This window comes from Alosa pseudoharengus, unplaced genomic scaffold (genome assembly GCF_046254945.1).
Source record: "Alosa pseudoharengus isolate Yale_2024_CS ecotype anadromous, Long Island Sound unplaced genomic scaffold, YU_APseudo_1.1 YU_APseudo_1.1_scf_18, whole genome shotgun sequence".
In the NCBI taxonomy this organism is placed as follows: Eukaryota; Metazoa; Chordata; class Actinopteri; order Clupeiformes; family Clupeidae; genus Alosa; species Alosa pseudoharengus.
The window spans coordinates 33,797,276-33,816,344 of record NW_027468650.1 but is presented as its reverse complement, the minus strand read 5'-3'; the positions used below and the strand labels follow the sequence as shown (position 1 = coordinate 33,816,344).

Sequence of the window (19,069 nt, the reverse complement as noted above, 5' to 3'; positions counted from 1 at the left end):
CCCGTTCCAGCTTAACCGAAATATGCAGTAATAGCTCATGATCGATAGCTCAGAAGCTTATACAAAGAAAACACTATGACAAGTGGAACTGCAAAACAAAATCTCTCTCTCTGCCTAGCTGTACATTAGGGACCGCTGTCATGATAAATGAATATACCGCTTTGTGTATTGGCTCTGTAATGCATCTGAATTGGCAGGTAATACTAATGCACTTATGTCTAATGCTCTTCAATTGCTGCCTGTTTGTGAACATTAAGTCCACTGTGGCGCCTCCACTGGGCCGGGATGTTCAGCTGTGGGCTGTCTACTGAAATCATGTCAAATGGTGAACGTTTGTCTGGAGGAGTTTGTCTGTGAGGTTTAGTTGCATTGCCGTGCAAGCAAGAGTCTTATAAGAGATATTTCCATTTCACCCTGACACTATCAAACAAGAATGATGAAATACCAGATTTACAAGAATACGAGAATACAAGAATGATGACATAGCAGATTTTTTTTTTAGGAGCAATAAGGGGTCATTCAAGGTTCTTGATAAGCTCGTTACTAATGTCTGATTTTATATGAGTCGGAATGCTTGACGCAACTGTACCCAATTCTGAAATGTGTCCACTTGTAGAATTGAGCATGTGCAGGGATAGACATACGTAGTATCTGGATACTCCTGATCTTCCTGCCCCTGTCCCCTCTCACCAGGCTCTGCTGGAGTTCCTGAGGAAGGTGGTGGCCAATGAGGAGAAGAACCGCATGAGCATGTGGAACGTGGCCATGATCGTGGCGCCCAACCTGTTCACAGTGCGGGGGAAGAAGGCGCAGGAGGAGGAGATGGTCGGGGCGGCCGGGGCCGCACACATGGTGCGGCTGCTCATCACCCACCAGGACCTGCTGTGGACTGTGAGTGTCGGTGTGTGTGTGTGTGTGTGTGTGTGTGTGTGTGTGTGTGGCCTGGCCTGAGTCACATCACTGATTTTGGAGGTTCTGCTCTACAGTATGTCTGCTCAATGCAAATGTTGGAGAAATTTAAAAAAAATGTTTAATGAGAAAAAGAAAACAAATTTGGAACCCTTAACATGCCATATGTGGGACATGTTTTTCACTTCAGAGTTGACTATATGAAGACCCTATTGTCGTCTGAAAAGAATTATCTGTAATTGTATTGCATGGCACAGCTTAATTGCACATCTGAAAGCAGAAAATTACCCTTCATTATTGTGTTTTAAGAAAGACCTCTACAAAATCTTAACAGTTTGTTGATTGCAATGTTTTTTCTGAAGTGGTGTAAACTGTAAACTATAAACTCTAAAATAAGCTGGAGATATAGGACTATTTTTTATTCTGTCTTCCTGCAGAACAGGGCCATCATTCATTCAGTTGTGGAGGTTTCTGACAGTGCTGAAATATACCTTTCCTGCTAAAACTCACAAACATTGCATTCCCATTGAATTTCCATTCTCATCCTTTAGTGACTAGGTTACTAGATTTGGGCGCAAATGTGGAAATGCATGCTTTGGCTATACATTGATTTGCATGGAGAACTAAATGTAGCACTGGATTCACCTTATTATTTTTATTCTACTGTACCTTCATAACTCTTGTCATCTGTTTGAGGATCTTTTTTTCCTAGTCTGTTATCTTAGATTAGAAACCACAAGCATGAGTCACATCAGTGATGTTGACTGAGCTAAACTTATTAAAGGGTCTCATTATTTATTTTATAATTATGGCTGTGGTAGCACATAAATCATAAAATCACTGTGTGGAATCTCCATCCAGGTGTTATGCTCACTTAAGAAAATCCAACCTTGATGAATCCCAGTATAGTAGTTCAAAGACAGCATAGGTAGCTATCAGCATTTCTGCTCCATATAATCAGACTCTTTTGCACATACCGCAGTGGGAGAGTTGTGTTTTTATTTCCCTGAAACAAAACCAATGATTTGATTCACTGTGTGGCTGACATTGAGCACTCCACCATGTTGTCAAGTGAAATGAATGACTCAGGCTTGGCCCCTGTTGCGCCAGCTATTTATTAAGGCTGCATTAGAGCACTAGCCTTTCTCCACTGCCCCCCCCCCCCCCAAAAAAAAACAAAAAAAAACGTCCAGCGCGCAGGTCTGGGAGGCAAAGCGGAGATTGACCTAAATCTGGCGTGTCTGGCAGGCTGCCCTGTAAGCCCTGTAAGATTGGTGGTGATGGTGGTGTTTGTGTGGCGCCTGCAGGTCCCCTGCTTTCTGATCTGGCACGTGAGGAAGATGAGCGAGGCGTCGGCGCACAAGAAGACCCCCAGCTCTGACAAGAGCAAGAGGAGGCTGCTGAGGAGGAGGCACACCGAGAGGGAGAAGGAGAGGAGCGAGGTACGTGCACACACACACACACACACACACACACACACACACACACACACACACACACACACACACACACACACACACAGACTCTGAAAAGAAGAAGGAGAGGAGCGAGTTGCGTGCATGCTCGCACACACACACACACACACACACACACACACACACACACATACTGAAAAGAAGGAGAGCAGTGAGTTACGTGTACACTCGTGCGCACACACACACACAGACGCACACACACTCACACACACACAAACACAAACACACACACTCTCTAACACACCTACACACAGAAAAGAAGAAGGGGAGGAGCGATTTCCGTGCACGCTTGCACACATACACACACTGATAGGGAGAAGGAGAGGAGTGAGTTACAGTATGTGCATGCGTAAGCGTACGTGTATGCACACACTACTCTCACTACGTACAAAGAGGAACACAGCATAGATTAGCATAGAAAAACACACACACACACACACACACACACACACACACACACACACACACACACACACACACACACACACACACACACACACACACACACACACACACACACAGACTCCCCTTTTTGACCTGCCACATGTTTCCACACACACGCAACTCATTATGTGCCGGCTGTGTGTGAGGGCCCCAGTGGTCCAGCCGGAGTAGTGATGGAAGCCACTTCACTCTGCTCAAGCCACATGTAATGGTCAGAAATGCAGCTCAGGTAATGATGTTGGTAGTGCCCATTACTGAGGCAAACCAAACCAGCTGTTTCTACTCTGGTCAGTCAGACAGTCGGTCACCAGACACGTTCCCATATTACACAGCAGGAGGTGGGACAGGGGGGATGATGTGCACTACCAGCCTGATTCAGTAAACATACAGTGTGTGCAGTGATCACTGCTGTCTGCTTAGAAACAGATTTTTTTTTAAGGGATTATATTTGCTCTTCTAAATGAACTGCAACATGTATCTGTGCATTATGTTCCACCAATAAGTGGCATGATGAAGCAGAAGCGCTGCTGTGAGGGAGTTGTTTGTGTATGTGTGCTGTCTGGTGCTGACTGGATGGGGCCTCCATTTGCAGCTCACTGACCTCCGGGACGGAGTCATCAGGGTCCATGCTCCCCAGCACGCCAAGGTCTCCATGGCGATACAACTGGACAGCAAGACAAAGGCGCGGGATGTCATGGCGCGCTTTGACTATGAGAATGGGTCAGTAAAGTACTGCCGCAGTAATGATCGCCATGGCAATGTTTTCACCATAGCAATGCGTTGTGAGATTTTACGGTAAGAGGTGCTATGTGTTTCTCTGAACAAACGTATTTTTCTCTCAATTTAGGCGGGGGACCCTTAGCACTAATCGGAAACAGAAACAGTTTCTGTTTGAGGTCGGAGGAAACATAGGTGTGTATTCGGAATGATGTGCCACAGACATACACACTCAAACATACTAAACCACAGAGACATACACACACACACACACACACACACACACACACACACACACACACACACACACACAGTTACTATATCACTGCTGTTTACACTGACTCTGGCTTACAGTGACTGTTGTTATTCACAGGGGAGCGTTGCCTGGATCCCGAGACCCCTCTGCTGAATGTGTACAGAGCCAACCCACAATGCGAATGGGTCTTAAAGCAACGGACAACCTGAGCCCAGAACTACCATCTGCACAAGCGTGCACAAACCATCAACAACAAGTGTTACTTATGGAGCCACCTACTGGTCAGCCTCTTAAATGAACTCGGATATGCGGACAGAGGAGGATTGTTGGTCTGGATCTGCTGACCGCGTCCAGACTGAACTCCGTCTAAAAAAAATAAAACGAACAACAGCAGAGGTGTGGACTTGACCTGGCACTGGTGACCCACACCACCTGAAGGATTTCACTTCTTTTGTTTTCGTTCCAAGCTTTTTAGTGTTGGAGGAGGGAATTTCCAGCTTATCTTCGCCAGACAATAAGAGGGAAAAAAAGACCAATCTGGTTTGGGCACTGTGGCATTTTCGACACGTGGCGTATCAGAATCTGACCGACAGAAAAAAACAAAACTACAATGCTGGCCATTGGGATTCTTTTGTTTCAGTGCCAACACGGGCCGCAAGGTGCAATAGCCCACTCCACTATTTCTTTTACCAAGCAGAGGCCTTGGCAACCAACCATGTTTACCACTCTTTCACTCCAGAGACCCAGAGTAGTGTTTAAAGAGAAACAAGAGAAAAAACAAATGTACATATGATATTTATACCACTAATTTATCCAACTTTTTTTTATCATCATTTATGTACCATGTTAAACCACCACTTTTGTACTGTTTTTATGAATTGCATGTGTGTAACTGAAGTCATTAGAACCTATCACACTAGTATATTATGTATGTGCTGTACGTACAGTATGTCTGACTGTTTGAATTTATAGAAATGTTTACCTCTGCTGAAAAAAAAAATGAAGGAAGCTTATCATGGCTGAAGATGGACTTTGGAACGGCAAATGAACACTAACACATATTTAACCTACCTGTGGCTGTGACCACATAGCAACACTACACACGCACGCATGCACACACACACACACACACACACTCTGACACATTCATGTGGATGCACTGAGGAAGACACTGACGACCTTCTAACTGTCACAGCCCTAAATAACACTAAGAATACGGTCTTCTCATTCAAGAGACTTACAATGGGAACTTACAAATGTGATGCATATTGGACATCTTTCCAGCATGTGTATATATATCATCAGACTGAAGTCCCTGAACTCTACAGTATACCGTGCGGGCCATGTGGTTCACGTTCTCACGATGACCTGCTAACATGGTCCCTTACCTGCCAACCAACTAAAACTCTTTAGCATTGAGTAGTATGGCTCTTTGACCCTTATACCTCAATGCAGCAGCTGCATTGACCTGTAAAAGATTGCCTACATCGCTTGCAATGTTCAGGAATAGTATTGCTGTTATTTTAATTTTTTTTCTCTCAAACATCAGTGTAGCAAAAAACAAAACCTTTTGTAATGTAAAGGATGTTGTATATAATGAACGCGAAAGTGTGCTCCATACAGCTGAGGACTTAGTACTATTATGTTTTATATCATCATATATGCCACTGCCAACAATACTTCTGTTTGCCTTGAATCAACGGCTGCTCTGGTCTCATGGAATCATACAGTATATCATGAACTACAACATTAAATGAATACATTGAGAGACAAGAAACGTGTAACGTGTGTTGAGGTGATTTTGTTTTTTTCCCTCCTTTGCCCTTAGCTCATTCATCAGCCTGTACTATTTGAGATACAGCTGTGAACAGGTGGCCTATTTTAATGGGGAACGCACTTGTTTTTTTGAGAACATACCACAAAATGTCATTTGAGAATGGCTTCCTGTAAAGAGTATAAACATGACTCACTGACAGACTTTTGTCCTTGTCACATTCACCCCAAAGGGGGTGGCTTGATGGTTATCTCCTCTCTTATGATATTGATGAATGGCGATCTCGTGTGAAAGGACATGATTAAGAGGGTTCATTCACTTCTCAACCACATCAGCTTTTCCTTAGACCTTCAAAAATATGCAGAGCATGTCAAACAAGACTGTCCGTTATCCATCATAGAGAGTTATCCTTTGACACAGTCCTAAAAAGGCATTATTCCTTTATAATAGCAGAATGCTGCTCTAAATGCTGTTGAAAAAGAGCATAATAGTGGGGATCATCCTCCTTCATTGTTTGTTTGACCTGGTTATGGTAAAACAATTAGGTCTAAAAAGTGAGTCATTTTTGTGAATGCTGTAGAATTGCAATGAGTTTACAATAGAAACACATTCTTAAGAGTGCGGTGAATGGCCAGGCATACTTGCTTTCCTACTCTGCATAAGCTAACAACACCTATAATCTTCCTCCCTCTGCAGTTTGCTCCCAAATACTCCCACCATTATATTTCCTCCACCACCACCACCATGGCTCCACACAAAGGTAGAGTCGATGATTTTGGGGGAAGGTTGTTGATATTCAAGCTCAACAGCCAAAGAAGTTCCAACCCTCCCTTCCACGTTCCTGAAGTAACTTTGTAATTGGCTGGAATTGTTTTTAACTTGGTCCAAGCCATAATGCTCATTTGTCTACACACAGAATACTTTTTTGTGCACACACACACACAAACACACCGTATAGGCAGAGGTCTGAAAAGCTGAATTTTACAGCATGCACAGGAGACTATTCCTTTAACAGTCGTTCCCAGGTTTCCAATGCTCAAAGGGACTAAATTCAACCCCAGACAGTAGTGCAGCTACAAGTATGGGACAGGTCTTATCATGGTCATGGCCTCATACTCAGACAGATACAGTACACAACAGTTAAGGATGTTTATCACTAACAGTTGTAGATGGACAATATGGTAATCACCTTTTTAATGTTTTTTAGTGACCATATTTATTATGACCGCCGCTAGCGAAGCTAGCGAAGCGGTCATATAGGGATTGTCAAAGTTTTTTTTTTTTTTTTTTTTTTTTCCCCGTCATCTACTTCCTGAAATTTTGGTCAACGATACCCGGGGCACCGAAACACCAGGGCACATGAAATCTGGTGGGTATGTAGCCCCACTAGACTTTTACGGAAAAATTTCGTTTGGTCCCCGGGGGCCACTCCCCCTCCGCGCTGGGCCCCCCGAAACCCAAAAAATGCAGTTTTTCCTCAATAACTACCTGAACCGTGGCACCGAGGATGAAGAAATTTTTATGGTATGTTGGTCTCAAGGGCCCACATCAACTTAGCCCATAATCACTCATTTGTGATTTGCACCCCCCCGGTAAAAAATGAAAATGCAATATCATTCTGCTTTAATCGCCCCTCTCTTCAGTAAAGACGTTCAGAACTGCACCAAATTTTATGTGTATGATTAACCTGACATTCTCTGGGGGTATGCCAAGTTTCGTAGAATTTCATCCATGGGGGGGTCTAAAAAATTAAGTTATGTGTACATTTAGTGACTCTACACTCATTGGCCTGTAGATGGTGGTGCACACATATACACATGCACACACACACACAGGCACCCACATACTATCGGTATTAGAACGGCCGATACATAATTACAAATTCAGTAGGATTAAAAGAAAGCCAAAATAAATATTCATCATCATCATCATGGCTGCATTTCCAGTATTGGCGATAAGTAGTCGTTTGTCCACTAGATGGCGCATCGTTGCAGTGAGACGTAATTTTGTTGGAAGTTAATCTTAAATGGGTTGGAAAGACACTATGCTTCCTATAAGGACAAGACTGTAGGCTACAGTAGTTTACCGCAGAGAACGTCTAAGGGTAGGATGATTTCTGCATGACATGTAATTCCCATTTCCTCTTGAAGCCGAAATAAATCTGAGAATGTTTATCGGACATGCTTGTTTTTTACTGCAGGTAGGCTACGTTAATCCTATCAATAGCAGAACGTAGGTAAAATAATGTTACCGTTAGCATGGTTGAGTGATGGAGGCCAATTTGATTATTGATGTATTTGTAGAAAACCATAAATGCGTTTATAAGCTACCAAGCAAATCGATAACAGCACTAATTGTATCTTTCGACTGTCATCTCATTTGCTTATGACCATAACCTAGGCTACTAACAGGAGCTAAGTGAGTTAGCCACAACACGTTCGCTACGTGATGGTTTTTTAATGGAAAATATATAGGCTACCTGAAAGATAACCTGTCTATGATCCCGTGATGATCTACAATCTCCATTTAAACCAGATGTTTTAGAGCGCACGTTGAGATGTATTCAGGGCAGGGCTGTACCTACACATATTTGTTGCACGTGCTACAAAAATCATTCTTTGCGATGAATGATTTAGTACCAACGTTACAAGGGTCAGATACAGTTTTGCCTATGGCTATTCCGTGAGACTGAGGCGCTTTTTGTTTGTTCGAAGTGCGTGTTTAGGGTGTGAGAGGGGAGTCGATGTGCTTTGATTCCAGCTTGGTAGTTGTAGTCATGCTATTAAAAAAACACGTGTGTGTGAAGTATCCAAACAATGATAACGCTTTCATTATGGCTGCTTTAGCCACAGACCTTGAGCTACTGTACAGTGGGTTGGGTTCCGTTTAGAAGTGTCCACTTCATTCGCCCTTTCCGTGATTCACAGCTACGTGAAATGTATTACTACTGATATGCAAAACTATTAACTTTTTCGCCAAGAGGTGGCAGCTTGATACTGTAAGGTGTAAGCCATTGGTTCCAACGGAGATTTTATTTGGGTCGCCAGCATAGCCTAGCGACAATTTGTGTTGTGTAATAGGCCTAGCATAGGGCCTACCTTATATAGCTTATAGTTTGTTAACAGTCACGGTTTTGTCATAACTCCCTCTATGCATTTTTGCATTTAGAATAGCTCTAAAACCGGGGGGCGAACACGTCGCAGGGGGGGCGCCAGTGCGTGGATATCTCAATCGCAAAATTAAACAATATTTCTATCGGGCGCCTACCATGGACTAGGCTGGGTGAAAATCAAAAGATTGCGTCAAAAGATTGAGCTTAACCATTGACCTCATGGTTGCAAAATGCAAGGGAACATGAATCAGCATATTATTTGCACAAACAATAACGGAGAGTAGCTCTTCAACTTTGCCCGTTAAAATGTGTATGAACAGTCTCGCAACGCATTTCATGAAGGCCCTTTGGACATGTCAGTTATTTGCACCACTGGGAAAAACGGCATTTTGTTTTAGACTACTGGTATTTCATTTGTGCATTGACAATAAAGCTGAATATCATTTGAACTAGATGACTAAACTTATGCATATGTAGAAGAAGAAACATTCACAAAAATCCATGACATGACCTCTCTTCTTGATAGCTGTTGAAAACTGCATGGAACTGACAGGGATTGTTTTGTTTAATAATAAATAAATAAATACATTATGCTGCTACCTTCTGCTTTTCCCAAATACAATGTAGCCTACAGGTGTACCTTTCATCAGTCCAGTGTAATGGATGGACTGTGATGAACTGCCCTACTTGTGATTGTTTAGAGATTTTAAAGGTTTTATAACAATGTTACAGATTTTTTGGCCCAGAAACAAATCTATTCACCTTTGCAGCGCCAGTAGGCTACTTTGTGTGCGGAATGTGTGCAAACACACATTTCAAACAAGCATACACAAAAGTTTCAAGAGTGGGGAATGGAGTAGAAGATGGAGACAAATTCATTAATATGATTTATTTTCGCGGAATGGATGTGCAGGACTGAGCGGCGGTCATATTTTGTACCGCTACGCGGTACATCTAGTTTTGCTAGTGACAGCAGCCTTAGGAAAACAGGTAACACTTTACTTGACGGGTGAGTTCATAACACATTCATAGCAGCTGTCATAAACTGCACATAAAGCATGCATGACCGTTTCATGAGACATGACTCAACATTCATACCAAACCTTTCATGAATGTGGAAGACAGAACAACAAAAATGTGTTATATAAATAAAAGTCCAACAATTGCAAAGCAGCATTGCCGTTTTTATTCCAAACATCTTACCTGATCACGTCACATCTGAGTCAATGGGCTACTCCAGAGCCAAAAAGACAGAACATGGTCAAGCAAATCATTTTTGTTTCATAACAATGTATTTGTTTTATGATACCTTTGCAGATGATTTCTCATCTTTTGCTACTGGGAATGTCCAACCGTTCCAGGTTACACAAATACGGGTCAGCCGAATGTACTGTAGGCTAGTTTACCTCCCAGTGTTAAATTCAGTGATTATGAATACTTCACAACTTGTATAGTAAAGTGACATTCGATGTAGACTTCATAAGATATTCATGAAATATTTACAAAGGCTGGAGAGAAAAACGGCAATGCTGCTTTGCGATTGTTGGACTTTTATTTTGACAAGTTGCCATCGTTCTGTCTTCCACATTCATAAAAGGTTTGGTATGAATGTTGAGTCATGTCTCATGAAACATTTATGAATGCTTTATGTGCAGTTTATGCCAGCTGCTATAAATGTGTTATGAACTCACCCATCAAGTAAAGTGTTACCGGAAAACACTCAAGGCCATGGCTATTAATGATAAAGTCAACAAATAAATCAATATTTACAAAGGCATTTTCCTGAGAATTTCATTGCATTTATTGCATTGCGACAAACATGATTCTAAAGACGTTTTTTAAACCTTTGAAATGCCTTTCCCAACTTCATAAAAACATTCACTAAAAGTCCATGTCTCAAATGAACATGAAAAAACATAATATTTTAGACAAACAGCGATTAAAACATTTTTTTCCCAAAATAAAAAATTAATTATTTAATTTTTTTATACAAAACATTACACAAGGAGTGGTACGGAATGTTCCGTGGGCAGGGAGGGAAGGGGAGGCTGGGAGGGTGATCTAGGCGGCCCTTCCGGGACAGGAGTTCGGAGAGACGCCATGGAGGAGGAACGCTGAGCCAAAGTCCAACACGTCAGTCACATGACCTTTGTAAACACGCAGGTTGCGTATGCAGCCAGGGAACGCAACCCTGGTGGTCAGGCAGTTCTGCTTCACGTCAGCTATGTGGGTGAGAGGGAAAGAGAGAAGACAGAGGCTCTCAATATCAGGAAGGAGTACATGAATGCTATAAAAAGGAATTCTGTGGCAAAAAATTTAATATACACACACATTTTATAATATTTACAGGAAAAAAGGGAAAATAGGACAGAGTACAGATGTAGCTTGAGAGAGAGAGAGAGAAGGTTTGAGAGAGAGGTATATTGTTCTCCATACCTCATACCTGGATATCCGTCCACATACAAAGGGGTTTTGGAAAGAGAGAGAGACAGAGAGAGAGAGAGAGAGAAAGTTTGAGAGAGAGAGAGAGAAGTATATAGTTCCTCATACCTGGATATCCGCCCACGTAGATGGGGTTTTTGGTCTCGGCGGAAGTGGATGAGAGGTAGGGGTTGGGTGTGGTGACGGTGAGGCCGTCCACGGTGACGCTGATGCTATTCTTGAACTTCTTGGCCACCACCGTGTGCCAGCGTCCGTCACAGAGCCAGCGGCTACTCCGGGAGGATGCCGAGAGACGCCCCGCCCCGTTGTTCACGTTAAACACCACCTGTACACACACACACACACACACACACACACACACACACACACACACACACATAATTATGGTAACAGCTTCAACAAGTTCACACAGGGCACAGGCTCGATAAGACTGGGATGAGGATGCAGAAGCCAAATAAAATGAATCACATATTGATCAAAATACCTTCTCATACTTTTGCATAATACTGTAACAAACTGAACTAATTAGTTTACTGAAACAAAATATTTGGATTTACTGATGGATTTATGACAATGTGTGCTGTTTATGATCATTATTGATTACCTGTCCGTTGACCAGCTCCAGTCCGATGGCGTCTATCTTGGGGCTGCTGACTCCCAGCAGAACTCCGTCCACTCCGGTCGAGCGGAACTCCAGACTCACGGTCACGTCTGAACCCACATTATAGCCCTCTTTCACTGTGGGAACACAGCAAGAACAGAGAGAACACAACATGTAAATACTCATCTTAGATTAGGGTGCAGAGATCCAAGAACATAGAACATGGACACTTCTCTATGATTAGGAATCAAAGAACATGCCACTGAGATAGACAGAACATACTGGCTTTCCATGCCCCTTTCACAGTGACAATTCCAATGCTTAACCACATATCTGTATGTATTTTTACTATGTGTGTATATGTGCATCATAGCATACATACAGTCTGCTTTAGCATGGCTACCGGTATGTGGATATCCACCAGTGCATGTGTGTATACAGTATGTGCATCATAGCATGCATATGTGTTTAGTCTGCTTTAGCATGGCTATGTGGATATCCACCAGTGCATGTGTGTATATGCATGCATATGTGTTTAGTCTGCTTTAGCATGGCTATGTGGATAATCCACCAGTGCTCTGCATTTCTGTTTGCACCCACCGAATGCTGCGTATCCGCTGCCGTTAAAGAAGGTGCCCTCCTGGGCAGAGCTGAAGCACTCTCCAACGGCATGAGCCGAGAGCGGCGTCCTCATATTCATCTTCACGCTGTTGAGCAGCACGCCCTGGACGCAGGCCGCTAGGCTGTGGGTCACCTGAGTCAGAGGAGGCCAGAGGGTGGGTTACATAACGGCCAAGATTACATACACACCACTGGCACAACCTTTACATCCGAGCGTGTGCTATCCGATGGCACTGAGCTACTACTACTACATAGAGATTCACTTTCAGACTGGACAACTAGAGTCTAATTGCATTCACGTTTGATTTGCCATGACGCAATGTTCTCAACACACGAGTAACTATACTCTGTGAAACAAATTTGTTTCATATTCCTAGGTTGGAAGGTGGGCGTCTGTGCCTTATGTTGAGGGCTGTGGAAGTTCAAATGTTTGGCCTGGTGTGTAGAGTAGGCCTCAGGATCAGTCTCTGAGTGTAGTATCCTTCTTTCTTATTCCAGGGACATATGCACTAACAAAGTGGCACTTCCTATAAACCCCAGGTGGGCCTGAAGGCAGGTGAGCTTGCAGACGTACATTTCCGATTCTCCTGGCGGTGTAGGTGGCCGGCAGGCCCCCCAGGTAGAGCTTGCCCTGCACGTCCAGCGTGTGCCCTTTGACATGGACCCGAGTGGACTCCTCTCCATCCACACTGATCGTTATACTCTTCTTACCGAACTCTGTCTTTACCTACACACACACACACACACACACACACACATAAAATTAAAGTAAAACATAGAGATAAACATATAACAAATAAAGACATAGAGATAAACATATAACAAATAAAGACATATAATAATACACAGATAGAAATAACAATATTTTAACCCCAATCAAGAATAAGGTAAGACCCACTAAACATTAGATATCATTAGACGTCTGATGGACATGCAGATTATTGCGTCCGTCGGCCCAAGACCAATTCTGGAAGACTGCAGGACGTGCAAACTAGGTCGCTATTTTGACGTCTAACCATGACCCCATTTGGACCTCACTAGGACTATGTAACCTATTTTGGACGTTATACAGAGGTCCTGTGGATGTCAATACTGGACTATGGGAAAAAAAGACGTAATCTGGCATTACAATCTGCACCTGAAATTGGACGTCCAAAATAGGTCTCTTTGTGCAGTGATATGCTGCTATGAGTGGCTATATTTGTCCCTGGTGTTTTCCACTCATGTTGACCCATGTTGAGTCATAAGGTCATAAAAGTCATAAGGGCAGGGATGAAGTCATGAGAGGACATGGCAGCCATGACTTACTGTGTGCCAGAGGCCGTCGTTAATGTGCTTGGGCAGGTTGGCAGTGGCGGGGCCTTTGCCCAGGTCACAGGTAAGGGACAGGTGCCCACCCAGCACCTGCAGCACAGCGTAGTCCTGCTGGTTGGCATTGGCCATGTAGAAGAGCACACCACTAGCAGCGAACGTGCGCACAGACAGTTTCACAGAGAAGCTGCAGACACAAGACATGATGTTAACACAAGGTTACATCAGTACTAGAATACATTTGAGGAGGAAAGTAAAAACATTTTAATATATTACACAGTATCTGAAAAAGCCTCTCGGGACAAATTAAAAGGGTCTATATATTGTATACCTACAGTACTGTATACATAGGAAATGTATGCATTTTTGTTTTAAAAAAACAATACTTCCTGAAATGCATTTTGGTATTGCACATTTCTGTACTATCTAAAGTAGAGGACAAGGAGATCAAGTTAATTCAAGGACTGGTCCTAAATCAGTGAAAGTCCACGGCAGATACGGGTTGCCCAGAGGAGCTACACAGGAGCCCCTCTTCTGCTGCGTGTGCTCACTGTGTGCGTGAAACTCCATCAGAGCATGAATAAGAGATGAGTAAACAAAGAGAGAAGGAGGGAGAGGGAGAGAGAGAGAGAGGGAGAGAGAGAAAGGGAGAGAGAGAGAGGGAGGGTTAGGGAGAGAGAGAGAAAGGGAGTGAGCGAGAGAGAGAGAGAGGCAGAGAGAGAGAAAGGGAGAGAGAGAGAGAGCTGATCCCGGAGACTGTGATGTCATGGAGAGGCCATTACCTAATGAGCAGCTATTAAATATTCACTGTTTCTACTTCATGTGAGATGAGTTATAACACTTGAACATCCACTGAATGAGGAGCAAAAGCACTGCTGAGAGTGATGAGCTGTTGGATGTTTGTCTGATGTACACTGTCTGTAGGGGATAAGCAGTGGTGATGTGGTGTCCAGCGGTCCATCTCATGTCCTATGTCATACCCACACACAGATGTTACACAGATGTCTCTCTTTTTCTGGCTACTTTCCAAATAAAAAAGCTCATATCCTCAACCCATACTAGGCTTCTTTTATCAGCTGACTTGACAAACGACCCTTTGAGGCATTCCGAGGTTTTCTTTTCTCCAAATATGGGCTTGTTGTGCGGGGGGCCTCAGGGGAGAGCGATGGGGGAGGACCGTTGGCTGGATCATGGATGGTGGGTCAGCTCACCTCGTTCTCACTGTCCTGTTCTTGAAGGCCAGGACCATGTGGCTGTTCCTCGAGAGTCCGAACTGGTGCGACTCCGCAAGAGTTGCTGTGTCATCCATGGTAGCACACTGTTAAAGAGAGATAGAGAGAGAGAGAGAGAGAGAGAGAGAGAGAGAATATTATGATAAATACTTAAAGCATTTGTGGTCAAGGAAGCCAGGGTACACTTCATACGGAAGATGGAAGAAAATAAGAAGAATGAGTCATCGAGTTTCCACTAATTAATCACTCAGGCAGCTAAAGAATGCAGCCGAGTCATTATCGCATAGCCAAGAACGCTGCTGAAATGTTGTTATGAAATAATGAGGGATGTCTCTTATGGACCTCTTTGGAATGAGAGCTACTTGTGCTCAAAGTACTCAAGCATTACAAAAGATTATTCTGATGTGCCGCCATTTTGATGTGGGTAGAGACAGCAATGTGTGAATCACAATGCCCACACCGCACACACACATTGTTGTGATTAGTGCTGTAACTGTGTGAGGTGAGGTCATTTGGTTGTGGGGTGTGTTGGCATTACATACGTAGTTACTTCATTATTTATTCTCCTAGAGGTATTCAGTTGTTCAGTAGCTCACACAACTTCAATTATCAACAGAGAGATATTAGGACACTTAGTTAAGTACACAAGTTATTCTAAAAAGAAAGAGTCATAGCTTGTGGTTTGTATGATAATTTGTGTGTGTGTGTGTGTGCGTGTGCGTGTGTGTGTGTGTGTGTGTGTGTGTGTGTGTGTGTGTGTGTGTGTGTGTGTGTGTGTGTGTGTGTGTGTGTGTGTGTGTGTGTGTGTGTTTGTGTGTGTGTGTACAGTGCTTACAGAGGTGGAGCCTGGTGTGATGGCACTGAGCTGGTTGGGGGGTGTCTGGGGCGGTTTGGCCGGCTCAGGCGTGGGCTCGGCGTCCAAGTCGTCAGGCAGAACCACCCGTTTGGGCCGCTCCTCAAGCAGACAGCTGTCCATGTCCACTCCCTCGTAGCGCAGGGCGCTGGACAGGTCCAGTAGTCTGTTGAGACAAGGAGAGTATCAGGGTTAACGTTCAGTACTTTAGACACCTAACAGCAGAGCTATATATTAGCCACAGAGCATAGCAAATGGTTTTACAGAGCGTAACATTGGTTTTAGAAGACTGGTCTAATGTTTTGGAATGTACACGCCGCTATCAGGTCTGATGTAGCTAGTTCCATTCATTCTAGTGGAAACTAATTGTTGCAGCAGACGCTCCGCTTCATTTGCCTGCCTAAAGGACTCAAATGTCTTAAAGAATTCAGACAGTAAGATGCAGCTATTAAAAAGCATATCTTTGTGAAGATATAAGAAGAGCTATACATGTACAGTATCTACATATTAAGTAGTCTTGTGCATTTTTGTTTATGAGTTTTTTTCAGAGAAGCATTCTGGTAGTCTAGCCTTATCTATGTGTTCTTTTCTGTGTGAAACAATTTCTTGCTGACGCTTGGTATTTCTGTTTTCCCCCCCCAACGCTTCTTGCACTCACTTGGTGTCCAGGGCGATGTTCCTGATGCAGCCGTAGAATGAGGCGGTGGGGAGGACGCTGCTGCCCTCTCCTGGTGGCACTCCTCCCATGTAGAAGCGACCCAGTACCAGTGAGCCTTTATCGGACGAGGAGCCCAGCTTCACTGATGTGTGGTGGTCCTCATCCACCAGAACATGCATCGTCCTGAGGAGGAAGCCAGAATAACCTCTAATGAGTGTGTGTGTGTGTGTGTGTGTGTGTGTGTGTGTGTGTGTGTGTGTGTGTGTGTGTGTGTGTGTGTGTGTGTGTGTGTGAGAGAGACTTGCAGGACTGCCTGGATTTGAGAGTACTCTTGATGTTTCTAAGCAGACTAAGGCTACGATTTACTAACACACTCAAGCACAATACTATAATAATAGACACAATTTAATTGTTTTAGATGTGAATTTAGAATAGGGAATAGGGAACCCAATCTCAATGGTGTACACAATGGAGACATATTAGATAAACACTAAGGGATTGTAAGTGGTGTGAGAAGTATTTACATGGTCAGAGTTGACAGAGCCTGAAAAATAGCATATCCTAAATTCCTTGCTGAATGGGGTGAAAACATTATCCTTTTACCATGGCAACCCAGTGTGTGTGCGAGTGAGTGGTGTGCACCTTTTGCTCCGCTGCAGGATGAGTGAGTGCTCTTTTCCATCAGCGAAGGTTCCTGTCGAGGATCTGATGACAGCTTTGTGGGAACTCCCTCCCACGGCCATGTTTACATGGACTTCCAGTTGACCAGACACAAGCATGGCAGCCAGGAAAGGCTGGAGAGAGAGAGAGAGAGAGAGAATGAAAGAAAGAAAGAAAGAAATAGATAGTTGTTAAGCATTAATTAATTATTAATACATGATCACTTAATGCTAAATTAATTCACCCTTCGCTAAGCCACACCCGAAAACCGCCACAGGCCAATCGTGGCTTAGCAACCCGTCACTAGGCACGGGAGGTCTGACAAGCTTTTTGAGTTTTGCCATGTTAACCTGTGGAGACTGAAGGCCTGTGGGTCATGAAGGGCACTTATTTGGATGTGTGGTGCCCTAACCCACGTAAAGACACAGTGAAATAACATGTTACACTATAGAAACATGATATAATTAGGAACACATATTGTTCTAACTATAAAAAATGGCATATTGCATGATATTTCCATAACCGCAAGATACACGCTTCACGATAACGGCAAGAAGTTGTTAACAGACGTTCACCAAGATGTATAGCCCATCAGCAATCTATTTAAAATAACACCTATTTGAAGTACCATTCATGATATGTTGTCAAATATTGAAGTTGTGGGAAGTACATAGCTTAAATGGTATGTTTCTTTTGTCCCCCATGCCTGTTCCATTCATTCTGGCCAGGAGAGTCGAATGAAACAAAACGCACATTCGACTTCTGCTTAAATAACTCATGAACGGTTTTGTTCAGAGATGAAATTCCAACTGTATTTGACAGAGGACAGATGTAGGTTGCTAGTGACAAAATATTAGCTTTCAGTGTGGTACGATGTCTTTGTAAATTACATTTCATTGAAAAGTCCCGGTTCTCCCCCTATGTAATAGACGTGCAGGGTGCTAAAGCTTGTCAGGCATAGCAACAGTAACTAAGGAGGGCGGGACTTAGCGAAGGGTGAATTAAACATGAATAAACATGAATAACCACTTCTGCTAACAGGATTCCTGTACACACACACACACAGCCAACATTTTCAGCTAACAGCAGCGATGTACCTGGTGTGTCTGTCGGCGCTTGCGGTTGGCCATCTTGCCAAAGCCAGCGAGGATCAGGCCGGTCTCGTTTCTGCTGGAGAAGGTGGCCATGAGCTCCATGTGGGGGTCCAGGCTGATGGGGGGCATCTCCAGGAAGCCTCCACCCAGCACTGAAATGCTGCGGATAGCCTACGGGACAGACAGAGGTGGAAAAAGCCCATAAATCAATCACTGCATACTGTGGATGGACTACAAATAGAGATATACGTGTCCATAAGTCAGTCGTCACATACTGTGGATGGACTACAAACACACAGAGATATGTGTGTGTCCATAAGTCAGTCGTCACATACTGGGGTGACCTATACATGTCCACATGTTAATCATCTCAAGCTGTATGTGGGCTATCACCACAGAGACATGTGTAAGCTCATCTGCTTTCATCACACTGTTAAGTGTGGATGCCCTCTATGCTACCTAGAGGTATGCAAGCCAATCAGCACAAGCGAGGAGCAGAGGAACTCACAGGGTCATGGTAAGATCCTATAAGATCCTAAATATACTAAATGTGTCACATTTCATAACATCCTATTTTTCAGGAGGGTAAGAGGTAACATTACACCACTGTCTATATTAGACATTAGTTCAACAAAATACATTATAAAAATGGATTATGTTACATGTAACATAACAAATGCTACCTCTGGTAATATAAGGTGATGAATAATTATTTTCCTTCAGGTCTTACCGCTAGAATGCAACCTTTCTTGACACCATAAGAATTCCTGAGCAAGTCAAAGTTTGTGCGAGCAATCTCCACATTCTTGATGCATCCTACATATGATCGCGCCACCACCTGCCTCCTACAAAGAAGAAACACAAGTGTTCAGTTCAAAATGTAACAGCTTTTATGTAAATTAAATTACAT

The 19,069-nt window shown here is 43.4% G+C and overlaps 2 protein-coding genes across 6 annotated transcripts in view; one reads left to right on the top strand and one right to left on the bottom strand.

The window, feature by feature from the left end:
• arhgap28 (Rho GTPase activating protein 28) overlaps positions 1 to 5,574 on the top strand; it is a 29,703-nt gene extending 24,129 nt beyond the window's left edge. For all 5 annotated transcript variants that reach the window (XM_076291015.1, XM_076291014.1, XM_076291017.1 and 2 more), the window contains exons 11-15: positions 694 to 891; positions 2,217 to 2,351; positions 3,421 to 3,548; positions 3,676 to 3,740; positions 3,919 to 5,574. In XM_076291015.1, coding sequence (XP_076147130.1) covers positions 694 to 891; positions 2,217 to 2,351; positions 3,421 to 3,548; positions 3,676 to 3,740; positions 3,919 to 4,010 — 618 coding nt within the window. In that variant the 3' untranslated portion in view covers positions 4,011 to 5,574. The remainder of the gene's footprint in view (positions 1 to 693; positions 892 to 2,216; positions 2,352 to 3,420; positions 3,549 to 3,675; positions 3,741 to 3,918) is intronic.
• Positions 5,575 to 10,675: 5,101 nt separating this feature from the next.
• The window catches only part of lama1 (laminin, alpha 1), a 55,619-nt gene continuing 47,225 nt past the window's right edge, over positions 10,676 to 19,069 (bottom strand). Inside the window, exons 52-63 of the mRNA XM_076291179.1 lie at positions 18,890 to 19,004; positions 18,163 to 18,330; positions 17,048 to 17,199; positions 16,406 to 16,588; positions 15,730 to 15,913; positions 14,874 to 14,980; positions 13,660 to 13,849; positions 12,926 to 13,078; positions 12,331 to 12,484; positions 11,734 to 11,867; positions 11,238 to 11,454; positions 10,676 to 10,909 (exon numbers count right to left, since the gene is read on the bottom strand). Of these exons, the coding sequence (XP_076147294.1) occupies positions 10,749 to 10,909; positions 11,238 to 11,454; positions 11,734 to 11,867; positions 12,331 to 12,484; positions 12,926 to 13,078; positions 13,660 to 13,849; positions 14,874 to 14,980; positions 15,730 to 15,913; positions 16,406 to 16,588; positions 17,048 to 17,199; positions 18,163 to 18,330; positions 18,890 to 19,004 (1,918 nt within the window). The 3' untranslated portion in view covers positions 10,676 to 10,748. The remainder of the gene's footprint in view (positions 10,910 to 11,237; positions 11,455 to 11,733; positions 11,868 to 12,330; positions 12,485 to 12,925; positions 13,079 to 13,659; positions 13,850 to 14,873; positions 14,981 to 15,729; positions 15,914 to 16,405; positions 16,589 to 17,047; positions 17,200 to 18,162; positions 18,331 to 18,889; positions 19,005 to 19,069) is intronic.